The 12,640-nt window shown below is 38.5% G+C and overlaps 1 protein-coding gene across 1 annotated transcript; it reads right to left on the bottom strand.

Annotated features, from left to right (window-relative positions):
* Positions 1–682: 682 nt before the first annotated feature.
* On the bottom strand, positions 683–6,547 carry LOC116549748 (putative uncharacterized protein encoded by LINC00472). Its single transcript, XM_032275573.1, is given in 3 exon segments — positions 683–2,791; positions 6,172–6,410; positions 6,413–6,547. Coding segments are annotated over 3 exon segments (438 nt in total). The 5' UTR covers positions 6,519–6,547; the 3' UTR covers positions 683–2,698.
* Positions 6,548–12,640: the final 6,093 nt, after the last annotated feature.

Raw genomic sequence — 12,640 nt, 5'->3', positions numbered from 1 at the left:
TAAACTTCGATTTCCCTATTTTAAAATTGATTTTAAAGTACAAATGTTCTAAAAATATGTTTGGAGTCTCACGATAAATTACCAAAAGTTACAACTGTGTGTGTGTGTGTGTGTGTGTGTGTGTGTGTGTCTTCTATTAGAATTTGGCAACAAGTTTAACTATTTTTTTCCTGGTCATTGAAATATAAACTGAAAAAATTTTAAATTGAAATGTCAACTTATAAACCTGTAAGACAGCTAACCATATTAAAAATTACTTCCCAAAGACTGATTTCACAAATTTAAGACCTAGAAAATTTTAAACATGTAAACACCTGTTCTCTCAGTTATAGTAATAAAATGTTAAGATTTTAAAAATATATTTGACTTTTAAAAAATATTGTGTTTACAACAAAATTCTACTCATAGCAATTCAAGGAATATACTTGGAGTTTTTATGAAAATAGATAATTAAATCCTGATTTAATAGGAAGTATTAGCACTGATATTTTTAATCCACACAAATGGAATTTAAAAATTTCCAAAAGTTTCTGTTAAAGATGTACAGTTTTGAAGTGTTAAGCTTTTCTAAATTTTAGCATTGTAATTTAAAAAGTTCTAACTTCTGCAGGAAGGAGAGTACACTTCATTTAGCCAAGAAATTCCCATTACTTCTAGATTAAGAAGCCACACCCCATACAACTACTGACAGGAAAACATTTTTAATTCAAACCTCTAACACTACCCAGCCTGAAGCAAAGTTAAAAAAAAAAAAAAAAAAAAAGGACACAAAAATACAAGCACAGCTCACATTTTCAAAGAAAGGAAACTCTCACTAAATAAGTAGCAATTATGCTGAAGAATTTATATGCTAAAGCACGAATGAATATAAAAACACCAGAGCAGTCAACCATAGCTTTAGCACTTAGAGTATGATTAACAGAGTGAACTTTCAAAGGTCAATTAAATGTCAACACACTTTAAAGAGATATTCTTAAGTTTGGTCAACGTATAATAGCACCTCTTAGTTCAGGGGTATCCTTCTAAGTTTAAGCATAATGTGCATAAGATAAATATACATATATATGCAGAATTATAACATGTCTCCATCCAGATTACTACAGAAACTCATATAGCATCTACCCTAGAGTTTTGACTATGTTAATATTCCCCAAATTACGAAATGATTAAAAGAAAACATAAATATATTCTTATATAGCACTATCCATGAAGATGAAATGTTTATGACTAAGGTGTATGAAGTTGATCCTATTTATTCAACAATACAAAATCATTCCTAAGGATAATGTTATATTGTCCACAATACATATTATCCAGATACGTAACTCATCCCCTACTAATGTTCCCTGAATTATTGTGGTTAAAGAGTTTGGAGAAAAGGAATATGACATTTAAAAATTGCCAAGTTTAGCATCGGAAATTTCTGCGATAGTACAAAACAAATCCTAAAGGCACTGAGTGCCCATCACTGACATTTCCATCCAAGAACTCAGTTAATATCTTCAATCACATCCCACATGAACTAGGTCAAATTGTCCAAGAACATCACAATGAGTAGAAACCACCAAGATTATCTGGCCCAATCCTTTCCACTTAACAGATCAGTAAATATAGATCCAGAGAGGTAAAGCAACCTGGTTTGACTCACACAGCTCCTTAGCAGATGTCCTAAAGCTCAGTCCAGTGCTTTCTTCTCTACACAAAATCCATCATATACTTTTTTTTTTCCATTAGGACTTTAAGACCAGGATATAATTGATCAAATAAGGGTGGCTACCATCAGAATTCAGAGAAAGCTGGGATCTTTAAGAAGCTAATGATCTGGGAAGGTTCCAAGAAGCAGCTAGAAATCGAGGAATGAGTAGAATCTAGGTGGTTTGAGAGGAGACATCATTAATGAGGGAAATATGGGATAACACATAGTGGTGAGCCTGCCATGTTCCTGAACTATGGAGACAATGTTTACATGAAAATGAGGTTTTTAGGCCACCTTATAAGCCAGGCAGAAAAGGTCAACTTGATGAGGGAACAAACAGATAGTGATTAGGGGACTTTAATTTAGAAACCTGATGTGATAAACTCAGAGACTAGTCTATCATAAGGTGTGCAAGAATAGAGATGAGAAGACAGAAAGACTTGAGGTGCTTCATAGGGGTCTGTTTAATAATATTAACACCTTATAGGGCTTTTGTGAGGAACAAGTGAGCTGACAGGAGAGAAAGTACTTGACAAGAATAAATGCCCTAGAAAGTAAAGTTATATTAAAAGTCTGTGGGTAGGAGCCTCTCTGACCAGATCGCTGTGTTTTGGTGACATACACTTCTCTATAAAAGCAAATTTGGAGATGAACTGTGGATCTATTCCTGTAAGATCACAGAATCTCTTCCCTTCAATATTTCTAAAAGCTAGATCCCAAGGGGGAGAGACGGCTGCCATCCTTAAGCCCCTCCAAGGCAATAGATCAGTAATGCTAAAATTCAAAACTAGGATTCTGTCTTTGAGGCAGACCCATAATCAGTGTTTCTCAAAGTGAGTCAAGAAAGTATATAATTAAGTGCTAAATAAGGTAGTGCAAAAAAGGAGCAGAGTAGAAGAGACAGCACCTGGGCCAAGGAGGTACATGATGAAAGTTATTAGCTGGCACTGTAGCACTGCAGTCCACATCCTTTCCTACCTTTTCCCTCTGCTCAACAACTATTTAGCAATGTGACCTTCCATTGTGTCCACAGCTACTTATCTCCTCCTGTGTTGTCTTCCTCTCTTTTCCTTCTTCTACAGCAATTCTCCAGGGCTACAAAGAAAATTTGAAAAAGTTACTATAATAAATTAAAAGCTACATATATTGAATATATACTGTGTGATTTATTAGCTGATGATGTTTTAGTTTATAATCTTATATAATTTACAAAACAACTCCTACGCAGTAGTACTATTATCTTCATTTTTCAAGTAAGGAAACTGAAACTTAGAGAGTCAAGGATGTAGACTGAAGCCACCCAAGCAGTAAATGGCAAAAGTAGGATTGCAATCATGACTGGCTGACTCCTCAACCTATGTTTTGAACCTCTCTTCTAAACAATCGCTGTTCCCCCTTTTTAACTGATAAGCTTGAAAATTGTCACTTAGACACTGGGCATTTATAGATAGAGGTTAGGAGCCGTTATATGAATTTGTAGATTAAGTTTTGACAACCGAGAACAGAGGTGCCTGGGCTTAGCCACACTTGCTTTCCAAGTTATTTGCTTTAGGACTAAAATTTTTTAAATGTGAGGCTTAAAGGACGTTGAGGGGACGGCCCTCCCTTCAGCATCCTTGTCTGTTCTCTCTCAGGTCATCCGTCCCTTAGGATCCATTCCCAATCATTTGCTTGAAAACTTTATCTCCCTAGTTGAAGAGAAGGCTGGGACTGCCACTCCCACAAATCACCAACAAGCTAGAGAGGGTGGTGGGAGTATCCCACTAGCAGGCAAGATCTGTGAACCGGGGTCTCTTGAGCCTTGTGTCTCAAAGCAGCTTTAACTCTGCTCATAGGTGGTACATTCTATGTCGATTTACCTGCAGAGGGGGTTTCAAGAGGGGTTTCCTGGCCACAGGGCTCAACTAAGAGGTAAGGCCAACGTGTCTAGTGCTAGAGGGGAAATGATCAGAGCAGTGAGCATCTGGGGGCCTTTTTAATGTTCCTAGAAGAAAGCAACATGGGCATTACAACTGTGGCAAGAAAACTCTAACACTAATTCTTAAAATTTAGTGTGATTAACTGTCACTTTTGAAGGAGCTCATTAACCCATTTATGCTGGAGGTTGGTTGCAAAATTTTTGTGAAAAATTGGACCTTGGTGATGACCTTGAGCAGCAGGATATAAATAACTCCCACAAGCTTAGCATTCCAATAATGGAACACTAGGTATAAATGGGTCTTACGAGTAGAAATTACAGGTTCTGTTTACAGACATTCTGATTATGTAAATGTGGGATGTGTCCAGGAGTTTGAAGTTTTCTGAGTACTACAGGTGATTCCTATACAGGTGATCTAAGGACTACATTCTCAGATACACTGAGGTGGTCTCTTACAAGGCTGCCACTAGGCTTTCCAAAAGTTGCCAGGTTTACGAATGTTGAAGGGGTGCATTAGTATTTTCCTGATGTCACCAAATAGACCCTCAGAAGAATAATGGCATTTCTCACTGCAGTCCACATTCCACATTAGACCTCTTCTACACAAAGTGATTGTCGAGATTGAAGACCTTCTTGGCAAGATGCTACTTCCAGTGCTTAATTTACATTTGGTGAAAACACTGACGATAATTTTCCTCACTGCGGATTTAGTTGATTTCAAAAGGTACACTTTCCTTCATGTAACCAAATTGAATGGTTTATTTCAAGCTATTCTAAAAATGAATTTAAAAAAATCAGACAGAATTCAATTGAGATATTATGATTACAATTAGGCCATTTAATTAGACATCCAATCACAATGCAAACAGCTGCTGATTAAGAAATATACCTTTTCAAAGGTTTGTGTTCTTCAAACAAAACTAGGTCATAAAATGTATTACGTTAAATCAATACTGCTATCTTTCTATCAGGAATCCTATCACTTGTCTTTGTCTCTTTCCAAATGTGTAGACCTGTTTTAAAGCATAAACGTTCAGGCTAGATGCTGGAACTAAGCTCTGTTTTTCTGCCAGTTCTTTCTTTGATACCTTTCTATTACAGCATGATCACCATTCTCTTTCATGATGGACAAGATGGACCTTAGGTAGTCTTATCTGAGTATTTTCTTCAGCAAATATTTGTTGAGTATCTGTATTTATGCATTCACTTTTGTAAAGAACTTTTATTGCAATAAGCTCCATGAAAAGAAAATGTCCAGTGGAGCACCTGACATCTAGAATTCACTCTCATGAAATGGTGAGAACACTGAAGGACTTTGTCATTACAGAACAAAATAATTTCTCCTCTATACACTACTAAGTATATATGCAGGATTTAAGAGAATTTTGTTATGATAAATGTCTGATTTTACTATTTAGAGAAAAAATACAGGTTATCATAACCAAAAGTTAACACACGATTTGTCTTGCAGTACAACCTGTGATGACAGTATTTCAATACCATTGCCAGACTAAACCTTCAACATTAATTATTTATCAAAATTATACACGCCACTAACACATCTCAACAAAGAAGATTATGTAAGTAGCTGTCTTGGCGTCAGTAATACTGAACACAGTAGCTATTTTCAATCCTTCATTAAAATTAGATCAAGATGTACTTGCATTATGTGTTGCTGTTCCTGTAAGGAAGATTTACATTAGTTTAAGACTTACTTAGGATATAAGTGACATTTTCTTTTTCTTCTCTGTCAGAAGGGTCCCCTCCACCAGTGCCCACTGCCCCAACCAAAAAAAGTTTTCAGTAGAAAGAATACAGAAAACAAAAACACAAACACCTGCCCTGTTCACTCTCTCTTATGCATAATAAATGCTTTGTTCTCCCGCTAAACTGGATCAGGCAGGGATCGCTGGGGGCACCTGCCACTTCACCCTCAGGTTTGGCTCTCTGTCCCCTCCCTGGCCCTTAGATTCCAAATGGTGCAGAAAAATACAACATTCCTAAGGTTTGTAAAATAAGCAATGGGTAATTTATTTTTCAGTGAAGGAAAGCCTTTAAATGTTTTAAAATGTTTTAAAACATCAGACTTAAAAGTTACTTCTGAGTAGGCTGAAAGGTGACTCAGGACGCATGTAAACATATCCTGGCCTATCTCTTCAGAACTCACGCACCGTGTTGAGGCCCTAGGAAAATCTCAAAAACGGAGATGCAGTCTACAAACTGGACGACACCATAGAGCATGTTGCTGCAGCTCCACAGATTACCCATGAGGAAATCTAAGTGGTTAAGTCACTTGTCCAAGGTCAAACTGGGCCAGTCGCTTCTAACCTTTCCATCTCCCACCCAGCCTCGCACAGGCCCTTGGCAGCGTAGGCCCCCGAAGGGTTCCCACGGATACGGTTCGGAAGTCAGTGGCGTGTCAGGGCCCTCCAAGCTACCGCACTTTTATTTGTTCTCCCCGCCAGCTCCAAAAAGTATTAAAGGCACTCTCCACGCCTTCTTCCCAAGCCCAGGTGCCCTAAACCGCTTGAGCCCACCGCGCCGAAAGCCGACTCACCCGCAGCCCGAGGTGCGGGAGCCCTCGGACGGACTCCGGCCCTCCCCGCAGTCCCCGCCGGCCGCGCTGCGGCCGCGACTGACGACGAGTAGAGAAAGTCACCCGCGGTGACCGCGGACTCGAGGGGCGGGCCGCGTCGCGCCGCCCCGCGGAGGCGCCGCAAACTTTTCCCGGCTCGCAAGTTGCCTGGCTCCGCGGCCGCGGACCGACTTCCTCCGCCTGCCGCCGAAGCGAGGGGGCCCCCTAGCCCGGGAGGGGGCTGGGCGAGCCGGGAGTCCGTCAAGTTGGGGTCGGGGGAGCGCGGGCGCCCTGCACTCTGGGGCGCGCGGGGCCGAGCCCGGCTGCATTGTGTGCGCTGCCTCAGACCAAGCCCGGGCGGCGGTGGCATAGGCAGGCGCGGCGAGGAGTTGCAGCTCCGAATTTGCCGCCCCCTTTCGCCGCCGCCGCCCACCGCGTTCTTTGTGTGTCTCTCGCCGCCCTCCGGCAGCTACGCCGCTCGCCTGACAGCTGATGGGCTCACCGCGCCGGGTCCCGCGTCCTCTCGGCCGCCGCCGGCGGAGCCCGGCCCGGCCGAAGGAGGAGGGGAGAAGAGGAGCGTTGACAGATGCTGCCTCGGAGCGGCCACCGCCGGGGGAAGAGCGTGGACTGCCTCGGTGAGACGCGGCTGGTCGGCAACCGGCCCCAGCCTCGCGTTCCCCTTAAAGACCCCATTGGCTAGGACACCTTCCCTCCGCAGCCGCCCGCGCAGCTCCGCTCCCGCGCCCCGCGCCGGGCTCCGCGAACTAGCGCTCCCGGTCAAGAATCCAGGGGAACCCGCTCCGCCCCCTGCTCCAGCGCCCTCCAATAATGTCGGCGTACAGAGGGCAGTTCCGTCCAATCAGGCGTCGGAAAGGCCAACCAGTCCCCAGGAGTGTAGCCAATAGAAGGCGACTCCGGCAACACACCCGCCCTGATCCACTGGGAACAAACCGCCCCGAGCCCTGTGGTGGGACCGATCCTGGCGCCCAGATCAAGTCAAGTCCGGCCGCAGCTGTGTCACAAAGTGAGTCTCTGAAGACAGGTCCGGTGCTTAAATAACTATTCTAAAGAGTTGAAGATGGGAACTGTGGACGCATTAAATCTTTGCCCTAGGGTTAAAACGCCTTTTCTGGCAAAAGTTTGTGTGTGAAAGAAAGCTGAACAAAAACGTTGTAGCGCTGTTTAAGTGAAGGCCTTTCCTTTTAGAACACTGCTTTACAATGGCTAATCAGCCGGCGCTTAGGTTGATGCATTTAGATTCCGAAGGTTTGTGTTCCTAAGTTTGCCAGAATGTCAGAAATCTGAAACCGGCTAGTTTCTATCCTGCTTCAAAACACAGACTGTCACTAGCACTACCATGCTGTGTTTTTCTTTTCCATGAATGAAAATATAAGAGTTCTGTATGTAAATCATCTTTATTGTGAACTTTATTTCTATAATAAAGTCATACAAACTGTCTTCAGTGGAGGCGGGATGAAATACCGGAAAGGAATATAGATATAGATAACATATATGTAGGATATCTCCATCCATCTGCCACCCATCTATCAGGAGAGAACTGAGTAAAGCACTGGCTATAAACGACTGTAGTTTTTGGTCACAGGACCTTACTAATAATAGGCACACTAGTTATTTATTTGATTTGAATAGGATGGCTCATTTGTTATTGTTCATATGAAGTTTATAAACTTCACAGTTGTTTAGTGAAAGTGGACTACACCATGACAAAAACAGTATTTGGCAACACATATTTGCATATTTTAAAATAAAATTACACTTAATTTGTACTTCAAATAGTTATGTCAGTTTATTTCTTCAGGTAATACACTGTGCACTTAAAAATTTTGTACACATGTGGCATGTTCCTTTTTTATAAATTATTTTGATGACCAAATTGACTTTTTAAAGGATGATTTTTTTACAATGAACTGAAAGGCGGGAGAGAGATCTCAAACAAGAAAAAATTGGCTGTATTACCTCCTTGCTTTTATGATTGAAACTCACCACGTCTTACCACATGAGAACATGACCCCTGAAATGAAGTTTTGTCAACAGATCCAGATTCTGGATTGATCTTGAGCAAATCTCTTAATGAATAACTCTGTTGTAAGAGAACGATATGCCTGGCTCTACCTCCCTCCTTGGAGTGCTGTGAGATCCAACCAAGATAGTGTTTGTCAAGCACTTAGCTTTCTGTAAGATACTGTGCCAAATGCCAAACAGTCTTAAATGTGTTATTCTCTGCTTATTAATAGAACATTAATATTTCCTCAACCGCACATTTTTTCAATCTGAAATATATTTTTGAGCACATCAGTTTTCTCTCAAAATAGATCTGAATGAAACTCCTGACTGCTCATTCTAGATTAAAGCAGTACTTTTAGGGTTTATTTCTTTCTCTTTTTTGATGGAGATGTTAGAAGAGAAGAGAATAATACTGAGGAAAGAATTCTGGATGGAAAACGTTCAAAAAATTGTTTTCACTACTGATTACTCCTGGTATATTTCTCAAAAACAAGATGGATCATAATGTCCAATTTAATACTCTGTTCATAATGTTTAAAAATTTATGCAAGTTTCAATGTATACGCCTAAGTAAATTAATTTATCCTACGTCTGCTAATACAATTTTAGATAGAAGTAGTAAATGACTAGGTCAAAGTTATACCTATAAATCAAGTACTGAATTTAAACTTTTGGGGGTGAATTTATTAAAGATTCACTTATGGCTTTTGTACTTAGTTGTCGAAGAGGAAAATAAATGAGTATTTTTAGATTCCATGTGTCATATTATAATTTGTTTACTTTTCCCAAAATATACAGCTAGTACAGAAGTTTAATTATTACTGCAAACAAATGTACATATGGTGACACTAGCATGTAAGATTTGCTGAATTTAGTTGAACCAGCAGTTGTAATTTTCAGCTAATTAACTACATATTTCATTTTGTGAGTGAAAATTGTGGAAGAATTTATTAATATTAATTCAATACACATGACTTATTAAGTACATTCAAGTCAAAACCAGTGTTTGGTAATTTCCTGATAATCAACAAGTCCACACCCATTTATTACATGGAAATGAATACAGTGATTGTCTGGGTAATATTTGTGATTCCACTGTGGTGATGTTTCATTCACTAAGTGATATTTTCGGTTTTTCATTAGTGATTTCTTCATCAGTTGCCTAAAATGGAATGAAAGAACTGAAGCTATTTTAGAGAGTTATCAGTTTTAGCACATTTTAAAATGTTTATTAGGGAAACTGACTTTGGGGTTAGTTTTAGCATTTGTAAAGATAATTTTTAAAAATACATAGACATCTTTTATAAGTTCCCTCACATGATCTGTGGTAATACAACTAACAACAACATTATTTTCTCTGTATCTTTACATTTAATTTGCTATCATCTTTTTTTTGAGACAGAGTCACACTTTGTCGCCAGGTGCCAGGCTAGAGTGCAGTGGCGCCATCTCGGCTCACTGCAGCCTCCGCCTCCCGGATTCAAGCAATTCTCCTGCCTCAGCCTCCCGGGTAGCTGGGACTGCAGGTGTATCATCTTAAGATTGCTTCATCAGTGAGTATAACAAATAACTGGATTTATATCTTCTCGATTCTGAGAGTTGAAATGCTTCTGAATTTCTTGTCTTGGACAAATCAGAGTTCTACGTGACTTCTCTACAAATAACAGTCTAATTCATTCATCTGAAAATTATGTTATTAGGAATAATGAAATAATATCTATATAGATAGAGTAGAAAAATGATTAACTCTATTTTTCTTCCTATTTCTTGGGAAGGAAACATTTTTAAATGTGCTAAATTTTCTTTCTATTTTATGGATGAGAAAAAAGTGTCTTTGTGAACCACAACATCAGATCCCTTTAACTCTCCTTTCACAAACTTATATTTTGCTGATTCCTTGAACCCAACCATTAGTTTCCTTGTTGTGTGATGTGTTTATGGCAGGAAACTTTTATATGCATATGGAATAACAGAAAATTTCAGAAAACATTGGTGAGAGGCACACTAGACTCCCTTCTCCATTTTATGTTGGGTCACAGTCCCTCAGGAAAATTTCTTTTAGAATTAAGTGTTAGGAAAAAATTTTTTTTTTCTGAAATGAGATCTTTGTAGCTTTTCTTTCTCATTTCAAATACCGGGAAGCTTAATTTAGCCATGTATGGCCTGCTCTACTGTAATTTTTTTCTTTTTTAATTTTAATTTTTTGAAAGTACATAATAAGTGTATGTATTTATGAGATACATGAGATCTTTTGAGGAAGGGATACTTGTGTAATAATCACATCAGAGTAAATGGAGCATCTATCACCTCAAGCATTTATCCTTTCTTTTGTGTTACAACCCAGTTATACTCTTTAAGTTATTTTAAAATGTACAATAAATTATTGTTAACTATAGTCTACCTATTGTGCTATCAAATACTAGATCCACTCTAATTTTTTAATAAACACAATCTTTAACTTGTCATGGTTTATTACTATTCATCTGCATATTATTGTCTTATATATTTGTATGTATGCATTTTATTTAAGCTCTGTAAAATACTTTCTGAAATGAGATGAAATATAAATAAAATATTCTGAGCCTCACATAAATTCTTGAGTATGAAGAGTTGAATGTAACCAGAACATGTAGTGAGGACAATATGAAGGATATTGATGATATTTCCTTCACAGAGGAATAGTATTCTAATTCACCAGGTATAATATCTCTGAACCTGTTCCAGAGAGGCAAGAAGAAAAATAGATGTACTAGAATGGGAAATTTTATTACATTTATTTATTTTTTTTTTTTCTTTTTTTTTTTTTAGACAGGGTCTCATTGTGTTGCCCAGGTGAGAGTACAGTGGCATGATCATATCTCACTGCAACCTCAAACTCCTGGGAGCAAGTGAATCTCCTGCCTCAGCCTCCCTACTAGTTGGGACTACAGATGCAATCTACTAATGCCCTGCTAATTTTAATTTAATTTGTAGAGATGGGAGTCTTCCTGTGTTGTCCAGGCTGGTCTTGAACTCCTGGCCCCAAATGATCCTCTCACCTTGGTCTCCCAAAGTGCTGGGATTACAAGTGTGGGCCACCACGTTTGGCCCTAAGTTTATTTTTCAAAGTTAAACTTATTTTTTAAAGACATCTCCTCAGGGACATATTGTCTTAGCACTGTTGCAGAAACTCATCTTATTCATTTTTTTTTGTTTCATAATCTAGCTTTGAATTAACTAGAACCTATAGGTTAAAAATATCATTTTAAAACAAAATGGTTTATGCAAAATAGATGGTAGTAACCCTCTTTCAAGTCAGAAGGTCAGCATGTAGGAGACCTTCAGTGGAGTTAGGAAGATTTCAGTCATAAGGGATAGAAAACTCAACCTGGCTTAAATATAAAAGCAGAAGTATATTAGTGCATGTAATTAAAACTCTACAACCTTGATAAAGTAAAAGTAAAGGTACAGCTAGCTGACAAACATGGGCGATGAAAGAAGGCAGCCAAAGAAGAAGGCCGGGTAGGGGCATCATGCCATATAGAGAGATGCCAAAAAACTGTATTGGACAAAATATGGTTTTATCCAACTTTATTAGATAACATTTATTGGACAAGAAATAAAAATGTAAGCAGCATTTCTGCATTACAACCAGCAAAACAGAAAATGATAATATAAGTATCAAAATTGCAGAGGTGTTGAAAGAAGGACTCATGTAATACCTCATTTTACATAGGTCATTTTATATAGCTGAGGGCCAGGTAGATAAATAAATAATCAATAACAAATATGGAAGTATACTAGTTATTTCATTATTTAAAATTCATGTTTTATTCAAACAAAAAGTTTATGGTTTCATTTTCTACAGGCAGAAACTAAAAGCAGAAACGGTTAAAAGGGTTTTCCTTTGGCGAGGGGTTGTTGTAATTATGTGTGAGGAAGGTTGAGGTCTTGTTTTTTGTTTTTTTTTTTTTTTTTTTTTTTACCAACTGTGAAGGTGGTTTTGATGAAAATTGTCGATATTACAGAAAAAAATTCTTAGCAGAATGTATTTTAAAATAAACATAGAGTATTCATATATATTGGGAAATCACAATTGTATTTAGTGTAGGATAAAATGAAATTTAGGACCCAAGTGAGAATATATATATATGGTTTTTAAAAAGCAAATATAATGCATATATAGTGAAATTATTCTATGCTCTTCACAAAAAATTCATAATACAGTAGATTGTCTTATTTTTGTGCTCAGGAACAACTGTGCCTTCTCTGGACCCCAGAGATTATGGGGCAGATTGAGTATGGGAGAGTGCTTATTAAATGCCTGTTTGTTTTTTGATGAAGTAATTGTATCATTTGAAACTGTTTGACTCAGCACACAGGAAAACTCAATAGAAAATGTGCTCAATTGTGAGCTTCATAGTTTGAGGAATGAATGAAAATTACA

Source organism: Sapajus apella, unplaced genomic scaffold (genome assembly GCF_009761245.1).
Source record: "Sapajus apella isolate SASKATOON/1434 unplaced genomic scaffold, GSC_monkey_1.0 scaffold6, whole genome shotgun sequence".
Taxonomy (NCBI): Eukaryota; Metazoa; Chordata; class Mammalia; order Primates; family Cebidae; genus Sapajus; species Sapajus apella.
Note: the sequence above shows the minus strand (reverse complement) of the source record. Positions and strands in the feature narration are given on the sequence as shown.